General features: G+C 40.8%; 1 protein-coding gene across 1 annotated transcript in view; it reads right to left on the bottom strand.

The window, feature by feature from the left end:
* AKAP6 (A-kinase anchoring protein 6) overlaps window positions 1–21,882 on the bottom strand; it is a gene marked incomplete at its 5' end in the record, with an annotated part of 305,320 nt that overhangs the window by 10,075 nt on the left and 273,363 nt on the right. The window contains one exon of the mRNA XM_080912298.1: window positions 21,198–21,413. Within this exon, the coding sequence (XP_080768424.1) occupies window positions 21,198–21,413 (216 nt within the window). The remainder of the gene's footprint in view (window positions 1–21,197; window positions 21,414–21,882) is intronic.

Below are 21,882 nucleotides of genomic sequence, written 5' to 3'. Positions count from 1 at the left end.
GACCAAAAAAAAAAAAAAAAAAAAAAAAAAAAAAAAAAAAAAAAAAACATCTGACAGAAAAAGTCATGACTGACAGCTGTCTGAAGACTTTCCTGACTCTCAGGGATGCAATAGCCTAGGTACCGTTCTGCTGCTCTCTGCCTGTCTTCATGAGAACTCGAAATTCTCTTGGCCTTCTATGGGATGTAGTTGTTAAATGGCTTCTTCAGCATTCTCACTTCTCAGCCAGCTATCTGGTATTATTGTGGAGCCAACAAAGACAAAAAATGCACTGTGGGCCCTGAGGGGTTCCCATACAGACAGAACCATGAAGAGCATCCTCAGCTCCACCTATGCTCATGCCAAGGAGGCAGATGAACAACCATGACTCTATAGCCAGCAGACTAGCTGATGGCCTGAGTACTCTCACCAGCTGTGTTACCTTGTATGAGTTATTTAAGCTTTCTGAGTATCAATATCCCCACCTAAAAATAGATACAGCTCTACTGATCTTCAAAAATCACTCTTGGATGAAAATAAAATAAATACAAGTTACCAGAGAAGCAGTCAATACTTGGTGGCTGATTCTTACCATGTGCGGAGTTGTTCATAAGCTCCTTGACTCCCCCTTCGCTATCTCCTTCTCACCACATCTTCCAATTTACTCTTAAAAACAAACCATGATCTGATAGGCAAGGAGACAGTGATACCTCTGCTGGCTGAGTTCTCATTACAAGTCAGATTATCTCAACTGTCTGGTTGAAAAACAGGCCACGCAGCTTTCTTTCTTTAGTGGAAGGAAGAAAAGCTCACCTGGAGCATATTAGGGCACATTTGGAAAGCCACGATCCTTCCTAAAATTCATGGTAAAAGGATGCCACACAAACATACCAAGTGTGCTTTATCATAGTAGAAATGGGGGAGATTCTCTGTGTCACCCATTTAGTTGCAAAGAGTCCAGCCATAGGTGAACATTAACTAGGTTTTTTTTTTTAAGAGATCTTTCCTGCTGCCAATGTTCTAGCAGTCAATCTAGTACCCAGCCAGTTATCACGGCCACTTAAATACTAAGTCCAGTCACTGTGATGAATTTTTATTACAATATCTGTTTATTCTTTGCCAACAGATAAAAGGAAGGACCAATGACCAGTCTGCATAGCTGTTGAATGTTAAAATCTTTAGCTGTAGGGGCAATCAATCAGTCCACTCAAATAGTGTATTAATTTCAAACACCCTCTTGCCTGACACTGTACTGACAGTGCTGATAAATAATTAAACCAGGCATTCAGAGGAACGCTTTGTTACTCTGACCAACTTTAACATGTGACAGCAGAGAATTTTCCAGTGGGGTCTCAAAATCTGCGACTTGACAATTGTGCCATCTTGTGCCAGGAGCTAAGCCTAAGGATGCTTGCAGCTTAGACTGTCTCTGGACATGGTCATGGTCATATGCTGCTTTATGATTCAGATTCAAGGCTACTAAAGGACAGAAATCAGCAGTACCAAAGGAATAGCTCAAAAGTGGTTGGGATAAAACATTTCCATAGGAAAGGATTAAACTTGGTTTATGTTCCCCTCTAGTTCTTTGTCCTTTAAAACTTCCTAAAATTTCTTTGTATGATAATTCCAGAGAATGTCTGACTTGATCTACTTGAAAAATCATTTACTTTTAATCAAAAAATTTCATATATAAAAAGCCTTCACTCAGCCTCAGTCATGACTTTGGCAGTTACTTTTAATTTTCTCTTCCCTTCCTTTTCCTTCCTTTCCCTTCCTTAACTTTCCCTTTCCTTCCCTTCCCTACCCTGCCCTGCCCTTAATCCCTCTGTAGGGCTAAGATTTCTTCCCTCTTGCTCAGCATTTTATATTCTGAAAAAAAATGGTCCAACCTGAATGGTAAGGAGACCAGTTGCTAACCCTTTCCTTAGATTTACAGATACAGAACATTTGAGGCTCTTTGTAATGTTCCCCACTGCCAAGGCTTGGGATTTATGAACATCCACTATAATATTCTAAAAAAGAAAAGAAGAAGGAGTAGTAAGAGGAGGAAGAGGAAGAGAAGGAGGAAGAGGGAGAAAGAGAAGGAGAAAGAATAAAAGGAAGAGGAGGAAGAAGAGGAGGAGGAGAAGGAAGAGGTGGAAGAAGAAGAAGAGGAGTTGGAAGAGGAAAAGGAGGAGGAAGAGGATGAGGGGGAGGAAGAGGAGGAGAAAGAGGAGAAAGAGTAGAAAGAAGAGGAGGAAAAAGAGGAGGAGAAAGAAAAGAAAGCGAAGGAGGAAGATGAGGAGAAAGTGAAGGAAGTGAAAGAAAAGGAAGAGGAAAGGAAAGAAGAAAAGGAGGAGGAAGAAGATGAGGAGGAAGAAGAGGAAGAGAAAGAGTTTTCAAATCCCCAACAACAAAAGTTATAGCTACGGTGTGTGATCAGTGTTTTCTTTAGGAGGAAAGTTATCCATCAACATGTGTATAGGAAAACAACATGCTAACAACATGCTACTCAAGCATAGAGTTTAGTGTCCTGAATCTCAGGCCTCTGAGGGGTGCCTTGAAACATATTTCTAGGAAAAGGGAAAAACCACCACATTCATTGAGAGAACATTTTATCTCTGCTCATTTCCATAAAGGGCACACAGTGGTAGCCCACACTGTGACCTCGCTGCTCGAGATGCCTCCTGGGTAAGCATGGTTTTCTTTCTTTCTTCCACAATTCTAAGTTAATGATTGAAACACTTAATTCAGAAAGGGACAAAATAAGAATACAAAGCTGGCAGTATAAGGGAGTAAATTAACTACAGCTCAAAATAGGGTGTGCCATTTTGTCTCTGCGTCATCTTACCTGAACTAGTCAATGAAAACTGCTTTCCTCAAATTTATGATTTGGTTGGCTCAAAGTTGAAAGTTGATTAATAAACAGGTGAGCTGGTGACTCGTTTCCTTGATGAAGTTTGACCCTTGTGTCTAATCTTTCTGTACCTTGCTTGGTTTATGTCATTGCTTTCTTACTCAAATGGAAACTGCATTGTGGCAAGGATGCCCACCTTGTGCTGTTTCCGCTCACTCCACCAAAACAGCTGGAGAGTTTGCAAACTGCCATAGGCTTTGCATAGGCTGTTCAGAATTTCAGGATGGATGTTTCTAGCAGGTAACAAATAATTTTGATAAAGATTTCCGCAAGACTTTATACTTCTGGTTCATAATACAGAATCCTTAGACTATTAAAAAAATGTTGAATTTATGTTTGAGATTTTAAGAGAAGAGCACTAAAGTTTCTGAAATTACCGTATATTTACAAACTCATCTTGTTCGGAATAAAAGCAGTGGCCTTGTGTCTTGTGGTTTGGATATAAGAAAAATTCCAAGTGTTGCAAGCTTATTCTAAATGGATCATGGTGGGGATCCAACCCTCATTAATGGGCTGACCCACCAGGAACAGCTATTAGGAGGGAGAACCTCGCTGGAGGGATAAGTCACTGGGGGCATGTTTCTGAAGGCTGCATCTTGTCCTGACTCCTACATGTCTTTTTGTCAACACTGCCTGTCGTCCAAAGAAGTCGGCTGCTTTGCTCTACCACAGGCTCCCAGTCCAGATGCTCTGTCTCACCTGGGCCCGAAAGCAATGGAGCCAATCCTATCTGATCTGAAGCCTATGAAACTGTGAGCCAACGCAATCCTCCCCGCTGCAAGTTATTTATTCCAGTGTTCGGTTGCAGCAACAAGAGCAGAGGCTCACGGTTCGTTTTCACATGTCAGCACTTCAGATGGTAACAGAAAACACAGATTTCTATGTCGAAGAAATAAGACTTTAAGCCCAGAGAAAACTATCTTACTCATAGATTTATTTTGTAAATGAAAAGTAAATACACTCTTAAGGGGTTAAGGTGTATTAAGTCCCCCCCTTTTGGTTAAATATAACTCGGTGCTCTAAATCCTTCAATTCTGGGTCCTTAGGAAGGCTGCCTAGAGAATACATTGAGTTTATAGTCCAGATAAGCAAGACTCTGAGCTGACAGCACAGCTAATTACCTGCTGGATTCACTCCCTCAAGGCCCTGGCAATGCTGCCTTTGTGGCTCCTGTCTCTGCTGTGCTTGCATTCAGTGTGTGCGTTGGAAAGCATTTTATAGTGCACAAACCTTAGTTGTTGTTTTTTATTAATAAATTGGAAGTAATCAGGAACATACAATTCCAGACGATCTCCACCTCTTACCAGATCAGCCATATTCTTCAAAGGACTTCTTTGTAAGATGTGTTATCGGGGACCAACAGGGACATCCAGATCGATACCGATTCACCGTGTTTACCTGCAGATAGCTTCCATATTAAACTGACAGGGCCCGTTACTTTTTTTTCTTCCACATCTAAAGCACCCCCACCACCAAATTAATCATTTTTCTTCGTTATTTAGCAAAGTACTAGGTGAGCCATGACTCCATAAACTTTAGGAACTCATTTATTATGTTGCCCTGATCAGAGCTTACTTTTATTTACACAGTGTACCCATAAAACCTAGCTTTCATTAGTGCTGGGAGAGACTGTCCTGTTCTCCTCACTGGGGAAGGTGAAGCTGGAGAAGATAATTAGCCATGAAACAATGAGGAGGCTTGCTGGGTAAGCAGTAGTGTGAAAACAGTTACTCCTCACAAAAGAGGGGAAATTAGCTTGCTGGATAAAAAAGGAAGTGTCAGATTGAAGACTGAAAGGCCTGCCAACAGAAGTAGATAGCTCTATGCATCATTAATGAAATTTTTTAACACTTAAACGCCACAGCTGTCCACATTTAAATGCATGTAGATGCCATGTGTTTCCGAAGATTAATATGCATGCTAAAATATTTCTTTCCTCCTTAAACTTCTAGGTGTTGTCTCTATCAATTTCATTTCGCCCATTTTCTTTCCAAGAATCAAAATGCACCAGCTTTCTCTGCGCCGTGCCCCTGCTTCCAAAGCCCACAGACGCCACGCATCCCGGAGATGGGCAGCGTGCTCATTATATTTTAACAAACACATTATTTTACATTCATAATACCGCTATTTTAGTAAACAGGAACTTTGTTTTGATTTTTCTGCTTCACAGAGTGAAGACTTATGATGTGCGTTTCCTTTCAAAACTTCCTCCTGGAGCACCAGCGCTCCCTGAAGCAGCCCCGTTTTTGGCAGAAATTCAGTTCCGTGCAGTGCCAAAAGAAACAGAATAAACAAACACTGCTCCATGCAGCTGGCGAGATCATTTACATATTACTGCACACCAAACATGAAGGCCTGAATATGGATTAGAGCTACAGTGATGACACAAATGTCATATAGATAAAGAAAAACAAAATCCAACACATCCTTGTTTATTTTGCCACTGCTTCTGAGTGCTGCTAAGGAAAAAATTGGGGGGGGGTGCATTTTGAAAATTGGCCTCCTTTCTATTTGAAGTGGGTTCTTTCTAACTAACACAAGAAAAGAAGGAAGCAGAAAGGAATACGTCAGAGCCCTCACATTCTTCTGGTTTGCTTTGCCAGTTAGAACAATATTTATGTCATCAGTTTAGATGTGGTGGATTGGTGATCCTTTAAAATACAAAGCTACCTGAATCCCCATCCAGCCCCTTCTCCACCTTGATTATTTCAGCCCATGAGGTCCCTGGTAGGGAGTGGCAGGAAGTGAAGGTCTAGGGAAGATGCTTAGGAAGCACGCCATGAGCAGAGGTAGGATTTGCCTAGCATCCTTAGCTGACGAGTTTGGGTCCTCATTCCTGCACATAGCTGGTTGCATCCAGCTGACTCTTTTTAATCTCGGTGAGATGGGCGTTTGAGGGAAGAGGATATGTATTGCTGCAACTCCTTTCCTCATCCCCATCCTTGTGGGGGAAACAAAAGCCCTAAGAAGAGTCAATAAAGGGGGCATAGATAAAGATGATTAGGAGAGGATGAGGGATAAGGAGAATATAAAACACTTTGCTCCCCGTCATATTAAAATCCTTTATCCCGAATTGAACAAAATTGACTTATATGCAAAAATGCTCTCGAAATGAATTATTTTAGTCGCTTCTAGACCTTTAACCTCCAAGATTAATTGGTGTAGCTACTCCTGCTTAAGGCTAAAATGGGGGTGGGGGCACGGGAAGAAATCAGGGTCCATGGATTCTTTTAATCAGCTAAATACCATTGAAGTTTATTGTAGAACTGTCTTTAAAATTTAGGACAAGAGACTTGGAGATATTGCACAAAGAAGAAAAATTACTTCCTCTAGGACAATGAAAAGCCCTCTATTTCCACAGTCACATGCTCAAGAGATGAAACTATGTTGCATCCAGAAAAAGAAAGCAAGGCCCTGTTATGTGTTGAAGGGCTGGTTCAGAGGTCAGTTCAGTCATGGGGCACTAGGATGTGACTTCTGACTGACAGTTCCTGGGAATGACAGGTTCCTGGGGGATGAGACTTTGTTGAAGGGGAGGGGTCTTGTACATACGCTTGGGCGCTATGTCATGTGTCCGGCTTTCCCCTTGCTCTCTCTATAACTTGGTCAGCACAAGGCCAGCAGTTCTGCTCTATGCCTCTCTTCTGCTGTTAGGCTTTGCTTCACTGGAGGCCCAGAAACAATGAGGTTGGATGACCATAAAGAAAACCTCTGAAACTGTGACCCAAAATAGATCTTTCTTCCAGATGTATAAGAAAGGTTCTCTACTTAAAAGGCATTTAAACAGTCTTGTGCAAATTTACGAAGATCCCATCATAAAACTTTAAATGAAACCAGAGACATGAGTGTGTTTACTACTGTCCTACATATCACTTCCAAGCCAAACTCCCTAAAATAAGTCCTTGCATTATACTGCTGCACTCATAAAACCAACCACCTACACACACACACACACACACACACACACACACACACACACATGATAATGTTATTATAAATTACTGAGGTTTTTACAACATTCCCCAATCTGGTTACAGATAAGGACAGGCATTCTATCTGTAGCAAGCCTGTGACGCTCACATCCACTGCAACAATTGCCTCTTCAATGGTCCCTGCTCCTTCAGTTCCTGTGGCTCTGTGTCTTTGTTCTTGGTAGATACTCATTAGCATTTTTAAGTGAATGAATGGATGGGTGGACATGGGTTCTATTTTCTTCATCCAATTTTTGTTTTTCAAAATTCAGTCATAGATTCTTCTCTGGAATAATTTCAAAGTCACTTAGGCCTCGGAGGTCTCATTTGATTCTCACAATAGAGGTAGAGTTCTGTAATTTAGCACAATCATTTATTTATTTAACAGATATTCATTGAGCCTAACACGGTACTGCCCAGACACTGAACACACAGAGAGCATCTCCCAGTTTCATAGCTGACTTTGTAGCAGATGCTGTCATCTCTGTCTCAGTTTGGAGGAATTCCTGTCTCATCTATGTCAGGACTGTCTTACTGTCAGCATGTGTGGCTTGGGAGGACACTGAGAGTGACGCTAGCTCTCTGCAGAAACATGCCAGAGTGGCAAGCATGCTCCAGGTACTCACTAGGTATTTCTAGATTACTGCTTGTTTCATTCACACCCAACCCATAACCCACTGGAATCAGCAAAAACCATGCATGCAAATAGATTAAATATTCAGAATACAATGTACATTGTGAGCCAACAGTAATAAACTGGCAGCATTATGGCTATGGAAAGAATTTTTTATCTGTGTTAAAATAGCTTTAGCTTTGATATCTTAGGCCTATGGGCATATACCTGCAATGTTCTATGGGATTTCTTTTATACACCAAAAAAAAAAAAAAAAAAAAAAAAAAAAAAAAATGCCTTTTCAGTTTTGATGTTTTAATTTCAACCTCCCATGATTTAAACATAGTATCTTTATCTGATAGTCAGCAAACTCAGTCATGTATAGGTTTAAAAATTGTAAATACAATCCAGGAGAAACAACAGACCTAACTACCAAACCTTAGCAACAAAGAAACTCAGAGGAAGACTAATCTTGTAGCAGGAGGAGGCAATTATTTGACACTGGTGGCATTTCCACTTAAATGTTCACTCTCAAATCAGAATTTAATGTGACTCCGTGATCAACAGATTGGTACTGAGGCTTAATGCCTGCATTTCTAGACCACGTTGTTTGTCTCCTTTCAAGTCATAACAGAGAGAAAATGCAAACTTGCAGGCTGGGAAGAAGGAAAGCAGTGCTTGTTCACTGCACAAGGCACAGTGAACTAGTCCACATTCTTTCTAGACACCTGACCTGTAAAGACCAATGTCTTACAAGACAGACTTCTCCCAAGAAAACGAGAGATTTCTTTGGTTGGTTAAAACATGAATGTGTCAGAAGGTGAAGAGGCAGTCTTATAAGAACTCAGCAGCAGGTTGGGATACAATTGGAAATAAGTAATAGCCTAAGGCAAATTATTAGTAACTTTTAGACAACTCCATTCGTGTGTGCTATAAACATATATATTTACATATTCATCAAACTTACTGAGTACCAGGTACAAAGTACAAAGGAGAAAAAAGATATGGTTTTCAGCCAATGGGTCAGTTATTGTCTGTGTTTTGCGATAGAGGAAAGAGGTTCCGTTCATTCCAGAAGGTTGGGAAAAGCTTTTCTGAGAATGGGATTGTAGTCAAAGTTTGGAGAAGAACAAGAATTTTCTAGGGAGGATCTGAGGGCTGGATGCACCCGGAAGGCAGAGGGAACCAGGCTTCGGGCTAGAAAGTGCAGAAGAATGGTCTTCAGTGAATGGCTTGGCAGCAAGCAGGGGGTATGGCCTCCAGGGAGAGCAGAGATTGGACTAGAAGCAAACCCGGACAAGCAGATACAGAAGTCATCAGATTAGTACTTTTCACAGATTGCACAGGCTTCAGAGGTGATACAAGAAAGGCAGTGGTAGGTCTAAGAGCAGGCCCAATCCTGCGCACTGAATGCTGGTTTTGTGTACTGGGAATAGCTCGAGTTCTCTATGCAAATGAGTCAGTTTGGACTATGGTGGAGTAGTACACTCTGGGGACTGGGCTCTTTCTACAGTAAACCCATCAGCTGGATGCCCAGGCGATGGAACAGAATGATGGGGACCCTTCTTTGCCTTTACACTACTGAGGACTTGACAGGTTTTTTTTTCCTTGAGATCTGTGCTGGAGAAGGATCTGTTTTTCAGGAAAGATTAGGGTTTTTTCTTTTCAACAGACAGAGCCTGAAATGTCTCGAGGAAACCTCTAGAGAGTCGTAGTCCTGACATTGTGTGTCTGGACTTCCCGAAGCTATGGGTGGGGTGAGGTTGCCTAGAAGAAGAATAAGATAAAGAGAGCAACTGGACTTGAAAGGCAGAAGATCGGGAGGAATAAAGGAAGGGGAGAGACCAGTGTGGACCCAGTGTTCAGACTGAAACTGGGGAGGGAAGTCTTTGGAGAACTTGGCAGGACATTTTTAGAAAAACTATTTTCTGATAAAATGATGTATTCTAATACAAAAATTCTTTTAAACCTAGACAAATATATGGAAAATGATAATATAAAAATTTTGACATAACCCAGTAAACATTTTACTTATTCCCTGACATATAAAACATACTGTACATAAAACATATTAAAATTCAGAACTGCCATGTCCTTGCATGACATTGTCAACATTATACACACACCCTGTCTCTGCGCTGTATCAAACTTCCCACATCATAAAATACACATGAAGAACGTGAGTCTTAATCATTTTAGATACTCTTTAAAATCTACTGAAAACATGTATTTTTAGAACTTCATATTACTTCTACTTTGAGCATAGAATTATAGATAACATGAGAACATTGTCATATGATTGACTCAGATTATCTGCAGACAAAGTCTTAAAAAGGTAAATATTTTGATGATACTGATAGTGTTACTTTGCGTTTCTTTCCTGGCTTGTTAGGTTGAATGTTCATGCGTTGTTTATTTATCACTTTACTTGCTGGTTTGTGACTTGTTTGGTTATGTCCCTTGGCAATTTAAAAATATGTACTTGTAGTAGATAGACGTGCTGTTACAAAGCACTTCTGCAGTTATAGTGGGATCCATCAGTGGGGGCTTGGGAGGTTTTGGACTTTGATTTCTAAACCTGGTGGAGTTACAGTATATCTTAGATGAGAAGGGGACATAATCACAGTGGGATCTCAGCCATTTAGGCCATACTTTGTGCTGAGTAGACTAGAGGGGCTACTTAGAGACAAGCACACTAGCATGGAAAGGAAGCTAGCCTATCATCGGGACTCTTCAGGAGGAAAAAGACCGTTTCTCTGACATCAAGCCCTCTAGCCTTCCTATCTTGACTAAACAGGTAGACAAACTAAGAGGTCTGGGGAAGCTGACGGTAAGTACAAAACCAGACACACTCAGGAACTATATCAGTGCTCCAGAATGCATCTTCTCCCTTAGTCAAGTCCATCACTAGGGCTCCGGGGTAACAGTGGGTTAGAGCTGGAGTAATAAAAGATATTTGAGGAAGACTCTTAGGAAATCCTGGAGATAAAGGCAGTCATAAGAGGAGAGATAACAGCAAGAACTGTAAGGAGCTCAGAGAGCTGAACACAAGGGCTAGAGCTGTAGTTATATGAGATGCTGCCAACTCCTGGCCAGATTAATATTAAATTCACATGAAGAGCCCATTTAACTTAGTTTTTATTGCTTATCACAGAGTGCCCATCTTTAAAAGACAACACAAACCACCTAAGATGTGCTTAAAGGTCAGAAACAGTCTGATGAGTTAAACCTCAAAAATAACCCCAGTATGACACAGACTTTAGAATTGCCAGAAAGTTCTAAGTAACTACAATTATTGTCCTAAAACCTTCAATGGAGAAGTCAATAACATCAAACATGGGTAAACCAAGAAGAGATAGAACCACCAGTAAGCAAAATTAACTGTAGGAACAAAAGATTAAAACTGTTAGATAACTCAAGAAAAAAAATTAAAGGACTGCTTTAGACTAGAGACAGCCAAAGGATCAATGAGATAAGATAATAATAATAATAATTTTTAAAATCCCTGACAGAAGTGCCAGAAGAACGTGACAAGTGGATCAAGAAAGTATGTAATGCATAGGCAATGGGAAATGTCCTCTCATAAGGATGAAATAATGTCATTTGAAGGAAAGTGGCATGATGGAGACCATCAGGTTTTAAAAAAATGAACTATACTCAGAGACAAACATCCCATGATTTCTTTGACTAGAAGGGAGAGCTTGGGAGGAGCAAAAGGAAGGGCAGAAGGAGGCGGGGAACAAGAAAAGGTGCTGGACATGAGTGAGATTAAGCTGTATCATATGCACAAATGAAAAGGACACAGTCAAACTCACCATGCTGTGCAGTGGTATGCACCAATAAAAGAAAAAAATAGAAAAGATTTTAAAATAAAAGTCCTTACATTTTAAAATAAAAGTCCTTAGCAGAAACAAAAAGAAAAGATGTCCTTTGCTCACTGTCATTTGTTGCTATGAGTATTAAGCACAAATGTATTAACTGGGCCAGTCTAGGCCGTGTGGCACAGACAAACAAGAAGGAAGGTGTGTGAATGTGCTCACTGACTTACTCCTGTCTGCCCATTGCTGTGGCAGGGAAGCACAGCTGAAGGCTCTCATCTCCCTGCCCTCAAGCCTATGGCGGTCTCAGACTTAGGCAGCTCAACCAGCCGTGTAAGCCCATCAATGATTGGCTGAGTTTCAAAACATCAGCTGAGTCTAAGGAGCATTTTGAGCCATGGGGACGCCTCTCACCGACTGTGCGGTGATGAGACAGACATCCAAACACCGCAATGCTCCAGGGCTTTGGGTTTGTCACATGTACCAATGTGGAGAAGCTGGATGAAGCTATCAGTGCACAGCCATACAAGGTGGCTGTTAATGCTGTGCAGCCAAAGGGAGCTGTGTAAAAGAAGATTCTCAAAACCCAGGTGCCCGTGTAACTGAAAAAGATCTCTGTCACTGGCATTAAGGAAGACACTGAAGAACACCTATCATGTTATTTCGAACATTTGGGGGGATATTAAAGTGACTGAACTCATGATTGACAGATACAGTAGGAGATGGCTAGTGCTTCATCTAGGCAGAGGAATCAGCAACTCCAGAATGTTTCATGCTGATTATGGAGGTAGCTTTGGTGGCAATGACAATTTTGGTCCCAGAAGAAATCTTAGTGGTCATGGTGGCTTTGGTGGCACCTGTAGCATTTGTGACATTGAGGATGGGTTTAATGGAGCCGGTGATGACGGAAGAAATTTTGGAGGTGGTGGGAGCTATTATAATTTGGGCAGTTACAAAATTTGGTTTGCAATTTTGGACCTACAAAGACAAGGAATGTTGGAGGACGAGGTTCTGGCCCTTTTGGTGCTGGAGGCCAATGTTTGCTAAGCGACAAAATGTTGTGTGCCTGTGTGGTGGGTCCACAAGCTATGGCAGTGGCAGAAGGTTTTAATTATTGCCAGAGAAAGTTTAACAGAAAAAGGAGTCAAAGGGAAGCTATAAGTTACATACAACATGCAAACATACATACAACATATCTATGGACTCAGCCAAGACACATAGTGGCAAAGTCCGGCTACTACAAAAAGACGTATTTTTTAGACAATACTCATGTGCAAAATACCTCCAGGATTGTCCTTGAGATTAATTATACAACAGGTCATTTTAGTTTCTGTTCTGTAGAAAGTGGAAAGTATCCCAACAAAGTTCAGTGTAGACAGCTTTCTTTCATCCATGATGTTGGCTGTCATAGGCAATGGTCAGTCAGGATACTGAATAAATATGCCTACTTTAAAAGTACGACTTGATTAGAACAATGCAATCAATGCCACCAGCAAATGCCATGTACTGGCTATGTGCTCACAACTGTTGGAGACACCTTCCACACTGATTCATTTAACCTCCGTTACCTAGATGCAAGCAGTATTGTCCTTTCTGCCTTCCAGATAAAGACGTGAATGTGTACAAAGAAAAGGGGTTGCCACAGTAACACAACTAATGGCCAAACTCTTAATCACAGTATCTGCCGGTAGTGTTCCTGGAAGTAATCCATTTCCCTTGAGAAACTCACTCTGCCTATGGGAAATTCTTCAGCCTAAAATTGTGTATATTTAACATGCAATCACAATTTTAAATCATTTCTTCCTTCTTTCATTCTTTCTCCTACTCTTGCTTCTCTTCCTCTGCCCTTCTCCTCCTACCCCTCTCTCCCTTTGCTCTTCCCCTCCCTCACCCCTCTCTGACCCTAAGTAGAAACAAGAGAGAGGACATGTAGATATTCATATGATGCACACATATTTTTGAAGAAAATAATGAGAGATTTATGGAATACAATCATTTATAGGGTACTGCTAGTGAAAGAGCTTTTTGATATTGTAAGCCTGGGTAGAAATATTCTAAAGAAGGAAGCTGTTTTTGACATGTATAAAGATATTTTTTAACAACCATCTCTCTTGTAAGCAATTAAGTACAAGTAATTACATAATTACTTGATTATGTAGCAGCAGTAAAATTTTACAGGAGGTTTCTCACTTAAACTCTAGCCTTATAAAAATAATTGCCAGAAGTCAAATTTATTTTCTAAATGCAGTAGTTCTTTCTGCATTTAATTTTTGTTCATGAGGGGGTGGGGGATGGAATCTAAGTCTATTTTTGTTTAGTGACCAGAGTCAGAGAAATGAGTACTTTATAGTATGTAACTACGTAGGATGGTTCTTCAGGTTACAGTGTGAAAGACACCGAGATAAAGTAAAATTATAAACTGAGGTTGCATTATAAGGAATTTCTTTACTAATAACATTGTAAAATTATTAGATCAGGGTGAGGACACTACTAGCTAAGTAATACAAAATAGCATTTAAAAGTTCTTATTTTCACAATGTATCACCAGCAATAATACAGAGCAAATGGGAAAGTGTTCAGAGAGAAGGAAAAAGGAAGAGAAAGGAGAGAGAAGAGAGATGGCTTTCTATAGCTTCCCCTTGTAAGGAGTCCGGGCAATGCAACGTGTCAGGTTCCTCTCCTATTATTTCATTCTTTCTTTCAAAAAAGTGAGCAGGCTCATCATTGCAATTTTCCTCAAGTTCTTAGAACTCTAATTAAAATGTGGTAATTGGTTATGTTACCTCAATTACCATGAGGCCTGGGCATTGATGCAAAGTGACACCAATTGAATCCCTTGGGTGTTTTACCCCGGGGCCATCCCATTTATCGCAGCCTTATTATTTTCAATTATGTGGCTAGATGTGTTGTATACTTTCAAGGCCCTTAGATGTGTGAGGTGTTTCTGGAGCTCTGAAGGATCAGAAGGGTAGGAAGAAAACAGCATGTGGAGATAAAACCTCAACCCTCTACCCACTAAAAAGGAGAAGGTGTACTTCCATACAGCGAGGTAATTCAAACCACCCTAGATTGTTTCTGCTAAACGCTTGTTTGAGAAGCAAGAGGGGCTTATTTACTACTATTGGTGACAACTCTGCCTAAGAAAATAGTGACAGAACCATCCACAGCTCTCAGAGAAAATTAAAAGTGATAGAAAAACTGATATTGAAGAGAAATGTCTTTCTGCCTTCCATTACTCTTATGTTTTTGTTTTGCTTTGTTTACAGACAAGTTCTCATCAAGTAGCCCAGGCTGGCCTGGAATGCACTATTTAGCTCAGGCTGGCCTCCAACTCTCCATTTTCCTGTTTTTGCATCTGAAGGATTGGATAGGATTATAACTCATGCCTCCATGACATGACAAGTCCTCCTCCTCCTCTTGTTATTTACCCCTCCTCCTCTTCCTCCCCCTCTTCCTATTCTTCCTTCTCCTCTTCCTCCTCCTCTTCCTCCCCCTCTTCCTATTCTTCCTTCTCCTCTTCCTCCTCCTCTTCCTCCCCCTCTTCCTATTCTTCCTTCTCCTCTTCCTCCTCCTCTTCCTCCCCCTCTTCCTATTCTTCCTTCTCCTCTTCCTCCTCCTCTTCCTCCCCCTCTTCCTATTCTTCCTTCTCCTCTCCCTCCTCCTCTTCCTCCCCCTCTTCCTATTCTTCCTTCTTCTCTTCATCCTCTTCTTCTTCCTCTTCCTCTTCCTCCTCCCCTTCTCATTTTCTTCTCTTCCTCCCCTTCTCACTTTCCCCTCCTCCTCTTCCTCTTCCTCTTTCTCCTCTTCTTTCTCCTCATCCCTTTCTCATTTACCCCACCTCCTCTTTTTTTTTTAATATTTATATGATTTTAATTTCTGAGAATTCATTACACAAATACTTTATATTTATATATTTCCCCACCAGTCCTCTCCCTCTTTCCAGTCCTCCAGTGCCTTTGCACCTGTTTAATTCACAACCTCTTCTATAGACAAAAGATTGGTTACACTGCAGAAAAGGTCTTGGGTCTCTTAGCAAGGCTAAGCAAAGGTACAGTAAATATCTTTCAGAGGCATATTTAAAGACATCTGTCCTCAGAATGAACATGAAAATAAGGGTAGTCTGAATCTTGGCAGAGTGGAGTGTTTCCCAGTGGGAATACTATTGGCAGTTATAGGAAAATCTGTATGGGATCGTTTACTCATTCTGTGGCGTTTCCTTCACAGTGAGTGTCCTCAGTGGTCACAATCAACTCCCAAACATTCTCCTCAAAACTCGTGAAGCAAACCAGGAAGTGGCCAGTGGTCCTGATGATGTAGCATTCTGTCAGGCCATTCTGAAATAATCCCTGGATACGCTCCAGCCTTTCTTTTCTAAAATTACATCCTCAGATAGCTCCAAGTTATAGAAGATTCTGGCTTTGTTTCTGTCATGATTTGGCCTGTTATCTCCAAACAGGTGTTCCATTGAATTGGAAAACCAAGAAAGGGATTGTCCATAAAGATATGCCAAGCACGGAACAAGGATATGGTAGAAACTTTACATGTATTTGAAAATTAAAAAAAAAAATCTAAGTATATTTCTAAACTAATCTTGTGATGGACAAGGAACACACCTTGAGTTAAGTGGGCATGGCAGCACTAGTCTACCAGATCTTCGTTACACTTGTGTAATATAAATTCTTTTAAAAATCGGATTGTGATTCAGAAGACTTTTTGATACATATTCTATATACATATAAAATAAAAATAATGTCATCTTGTTATTGGAGGACATGTTTACCAATTATGTGTGTGTGTGTGTGTGTATGTGATTATAACCATACTTTGATGTGTAGACATACAATGAAGTGAATATTACAGTCAGTAAAATTCACATATCCATAATCTCAGAGTTTCTTTGGTATGTGTATGTGGTAAGAATACCTAAAACTTACTCTGCAAGGCGATATTATTAACTACATCTATCCTTTTATACGTTACATCTCCAGATTATTCATTCTACAATAACTTAAACTGTATTTCATGTCTTCCCATGTTTCCTATCCTCTGCCCTGGTAACCACCCTTCCCATCCGCTTCTACACGGAGATTCCACATACGAATCAGATTGTCTACTATTTTTCTTTGGTGTCTACATATTTAATGTCACATGGTGCCCTCTAGGTTTTCTATGTTGTTGCAGATGTCAGAATGTTCATATAAACATTGCAATTTTCCTTCACTATTGATCATCTCACTTTCTATACCTCGATTACAGTACATAATGTTGGAAAGATCATGGGTATACAGGCTCCTTTATGAGGGGGTGGCACATACCCTAAACACAGGTCCTGGGCTCAAACAGTAATTCTATTTTCAAATACTTCAACGACTTCCATATCATACCCCATAGGTGCAACAATCAACCCTCCCAGCAGTGGTGACGGGGTCAACATTTGTCTATAGCATCTCACCATTTCATACGACCTGAGTGTTGGGTTAGGTCATGCTGTACCAAGCTATCATACAATTCCTCTAAGGTTCATACTGATTTTCTGCTCTATCAGTTATTGAGACAAACTATTAAAAACCCTATTTGATGATTTTTTTTTTTTTTTTTTTTTTTTTTTTTTGCCTCTTTACAGTAATGTAGGTTTTCTGTGTGGTGTATTTGTAAGCCGTCCTAAACTTCAGACACTTAGAAATGTCTAGTGCTCCTGGTAAACTGGAACTCCCATGGTGAAGACATGCCCTTTTTTATACCTTGTGAGTTCACTGCTCTGAGACTTGTTTAATATTAATAATCTCACTCTGCCACTCTTAGGTAGGCAATGTGTGGTTGTGTTTACCCAGTTCAACAATTACTTTCCTTTAAGTAGTTTTCAGTCTGTTTCATTCACTAGGACTATTGATGCAGACACTTTAAATCTTCACCTTGCCTTAAAAAAAAAAAAAAAAAAAAAAAAAACCTTATTACATCTGTTTCTTATTTTCTTTTTCTTCTTTAAGTGGGGATTTAAAAAATGATCCTGCTTCATTCCCTTTTGAGTCTTCTAGCGTTTTGTTTTTGCTGTATTTTTAAGATGTCGCAGCCACATACACATTTGATCTTATCACGGCCTTCCTTTAAAGGATGCTCTCGTACCTCACATAAAATCAAACTGGTACAAAGCACCCCGGCACTTCTGCTTCCTGGCCTTTGTGATACTGCTGTGGTACATTTTATCCTCTGTGCTATAAATCGTACCATGCACTGCTATTATCTTGATTTAGACAGTCTATTAACACTTAAAGAGATTGAAATAATAGGGAAAGTGCTTCTCATGTACTCAGAGTTATCATCTCCACACGCTTTATTCCCCTGTGAGCATCCAGGTTTCTATTGGATGTAAGTTTTGCTTGCTTGACGGCTTTCCCTAACATTTCTAGTAGTGCGAGTATGCTGACGATGACTGCTCTCCCCATAGATATTTAGAACCTATATTTCTTTTCCTGTCTGGAGGCCACTTGCTCTGTTAGGAAAGTCTAGGTTATTTTCTTCCATTGCTCCTTCACCTCCATCTTCACCTTTCCTATCTCCTGACGGCCATTGCTTCTGACAGAAAGCTGGCAGTCACTCTTCTGAAACCCACCTCTCATTCCTCCTCAAGCTGCCTGAAGATACTGTCCCAGCACTGGCTCTTATCAACCTGATTATGTCTGCCTGTAACCAGGGAGAAGCTTTCCTGGTTAGAGAGAACAGCTTCAGATAGCAGGGGAGTCGGGGCAGTAGGAGCTTGAGGTGGATGATCTCATTGTGTCTGAAGCCAAGAAGCAGAGAGCAATGCTAGTGCTCAGCTCACTTTATCCCAGCCTAGAGGATGGTTCCACCCACAGTGGGTAGGTCTCCCCACCTCAGTTAACCTGTTTGAAAAAACTTTCTAGAAGTATGCCCAGAGGCCCTGTGTGTATGGGGGGGGGAGTAAGGGCACTCCTTTAGTCACAGCACTTGGGAGGTAGAGGCAGGCAGATCTCAGGTTAAAAGCCAGCCTAGTCTACAGAGTAAGTTCCAAGACAGCCAGGACTACACACAGAAACTCTTGACTACACACAGAAAACAAAAGGATGCCTAGAGGCCCATCTCCTAGGTGACTTTAGACCCCATCCAGTTTACAGCTGAGATGACACATCTCATTTGTGGCATTTCCTAATGCAACTGAACAAAAAGGGAACTATTTCTAGCTTCACAGACATTGCCACAAATCGTTCTCTTCAATATCTTCAGTACTTTCTTACTGCCGGAGACCTCTGAAGATACTTTTGTTAGCTCTGAAGCTCCCTGACTATGGGACTTTCTGGCATCCTGCAGACTCAAAGTGAATTAGCCATACTGGCCTCCCTGGATTTCATGCAGAGTCTGAAAGTTTCCTTGAACTGAGAAAATAAACCAAGAAGTCTGGGAAAGCTTTATTAGATAAGAAAAGAAGGTTAAAAGTTAGCTTATGAAGGTAAAATGTTCTTACAGAAAATAAAATGATTCCCAAAGCACGACTCTCAGAAATATACTGACTACTTTTTGTAAAAGGTAAAAACTTAGAATTAGAATGGGTATAGTATATAGTTATATCAATGCCCCAGTGAAAGAAATTTACTAAACAAAGTCATTACTCAGCAAATATTCACCCAGGGCCTGTGTATACAAAATATATGGCAAGCTGTGGAAATATAGCAATGGAAATCAGGAAATGGAGAGGTATGGAGGCGAATAATAGGCAGGTAAACAGGTCACTTGCAGACCTTTGACCTGTGGGAAAGGTCACCTCTTGCATTATTGAAATACTTGGATGATAGTAAAACTCAAGTTCTACGCCTCACTCAACTGCAGAATCCAGAAGCAGAGAAACACACCCAACATAGCAATCCCCTGAGTTCCGTGCATTGTTTCCTTTCCTGGGTGTGACCTTCAGCCTATTTTATTGTAAATATTCTCATTCTCATTTTCTACCTTCATTGTTCCCAATCAATTACTTAGAGAGACTCTTCGCTGCAATCTGTATAACCTCTCTCTCTAGCAGCTCAAACTTCCAAGAAGCAACCTGTCTTTACAATAGCTGTGGGTAAAACAATCCAGAGGACTGGGAGGTGCCTTGGCAGACATGATGTTTTCTATACAAGTGACAGGACCTGAGTTCAGATCCCCGGCACACGTGTATCAGCAGGATGTGCCTATGACTGCAGTCCTGTAAGGAGTGGACACAGAAGGATCATTGGGCCTTGATGACAGCCAGCTGAGCTACAGATTCTGAGATCCTGTGTCAAGGGAATAAGAGACAGAATAGGACAAGTCCTCTCTGGATCCCCATGGGAGCATGCTCACCAGCACACACACACACACACACACACACACACACACACACACACACACACACACACACAAACTCACATAGGTCACACTCATGGGCTCTTGTGGCTACCCCCTCACAGAACTCCCCCCACCCACACCCAAGCAAATACCCATTCTTTACATCTAGTGTGTATAGCCCAATCCAACACTCCTAATCATATGACTCAAATAAATCCTGAAAGACAATTACTTGTCTTTGCTCAACCAGTTGAATATTCTAAAATGCCACTGGTGCTTAATTAAGTCACATTATCATCATTGCAAAGTAGAGGAAAGAATAACAACTTCGTTTGCCTTTACAAACATTATCAAAAAGAAGGGGGGGATGAAGGGAGGGATAGATGGAGGAGGCGGTGGGCAAGGCAGAAAGGATGTTAGCTAAACAGTTTCACAATGAAAACAGTATTTCAATAAAATACATGACATTACATTGTTTCTGCTTACTGATAATAATTTGGAGGACTTAAAAGATTTAACTTCAGCCAAGATCAATTGAACAGAACTGCTGAGACAAATTATCTCCTAGGCTCAGCATAGCCACAAAGGCAAAGGGGAAGGATGGGTAGGTTGAATGATTTACTGTCTTCCTGCCCCAGGTCCTCAACATAAAATGCACTAGAAAATAAATCCTATGGCTTTGTTAAGAATGAAATTTGTATGTGAAGCTATTTTCACTGACAAGATTTTTGTATTGGTTTCCGTTCATTTCATTCTGAACTTTCCATGTCCATCTGAAACACACACACACACACACACACACACACACACACACACACACTTATATATCACCCCACACTATATATATTTTATTTATATAAGTCAAATGTGAAAATTGGCCCTACAACTAATAAACACCATTGTCAAGGCCACTTCAGAAATATATTCTTTTCAATGACTATTTCTTCTAAGAATGTGCATACTTTCAGAGAAAATATGTATTCTATATTATAACAAAACTACTACTACTTTTGCAGTTGCTTTCTCCTAGTAACCGCTTAAACCTGCACTCTTAAGTCCAGTAAATAGCTAGTGGGATTCACTGCCCCCTACTATGAACACTGCATTAAACTCTAGGAAGAAACTTGACAGCTCTCAGTAATCTATCAGAAGACACTGGAAGCAGGACCAGTGGGGACAGGTGTGCAGATGGTGTCATCTCCTCATTAAAGGGAAAGATAAGCAGTAAATATCTGGCAGTGAAACTGATCACAAAACATGCACACTGCTCTACACACTCAGAGCATTAACATACCTCCTACCAAAATATTCTTGGAAGATTGTGTGCTTCATGAATATGTGTGGTGAAGGAGCAAATAAGAGAATTTCTAACCTCAGTGGTATGGTTAGCCAAAATATAATGACTGTTTTCAAAAGACAACAAGTAATTTCAAAATGCATGTCAGTGAATAGCTCTCTGTGCTACAATGAACGGAGCTTATGGTTAGCACATAGTCATGCCTCTTGCTTGCAAAGAAGCATATATGATGAACGTATTGCCCAAAACCTAAGGGTATGTGTTTGTCAAAAAGAGCTGATTTCTGCTGGGAGAAGACACTCACGGATTCTTTCCCCATCTTCTTTTGTAGCCTTGTTTGCCACTGGACAGCTTGCATGACGATAGCTTCCCACCTCCTTTCGAGGTTTACAATGATCAGCTGCATGGGCTGGTGATCAGCGTTCAGACTGCAGGTGTCCCTGTCCTCCAGAAGGTGCTGGCACAGCCTCAGGATGGAGGCCACTCCTCGACGCCGCTGCTTGATCTCGTGACAGAGCGACTGCAATGCAGAGAAAGACCAGTTTGTGTGTGTTTGTAGCACTGACTTTCTGGTACCGTGAGGTGATTCTTTCCACCTTAAGTTTACATTGCACAGATATGTGCAGCTTGTAACACTAGGAAAACGAGAAGAGACCTAACAGCTTTCTTGAGATTGGTGGCTTACAGTGCATAGCTGAAGAATGCCAGAGATTTTAGGGGCTTCTGTGTCCTCTTCCCCTTCCCGCTCATCTATCTTTCCAAACGAGATCTTGTCCTGATGCCTTGGTATTAACAGTCTCTCACATGGTGGGAAAAAAATCATTTAGATTCTATGAATTCCAGTCAAACAAACTGAAGGGTGTGTTTCAAGCTCAAAGGAAACACAAGAAGAAGTAGAAAATCCTCCACCCAAATGCATCCTTCTACATTCACCATCCCTAGATTCTTGGGAGGGAAAAATAATATTGCAAAGAATCTTAATATGTGAA

The sequence above is a fragment of the Micromys minutus genome (assembly GCF_963924665.1).
Source record: "Micromys minutus genome assembly, chromosome: 1".
Taxonomy (NCBI): Eukaryota; Metazoa; Chordata; class Mammalia; order Rodentia; family Muridae; genus Micromys; species Micromys minutus.
The sequence above is the reverse complement of the archived record's forward strand: the minus strand, read 5'-3'. Positions and strand labels throughout refer to the sequence as shown.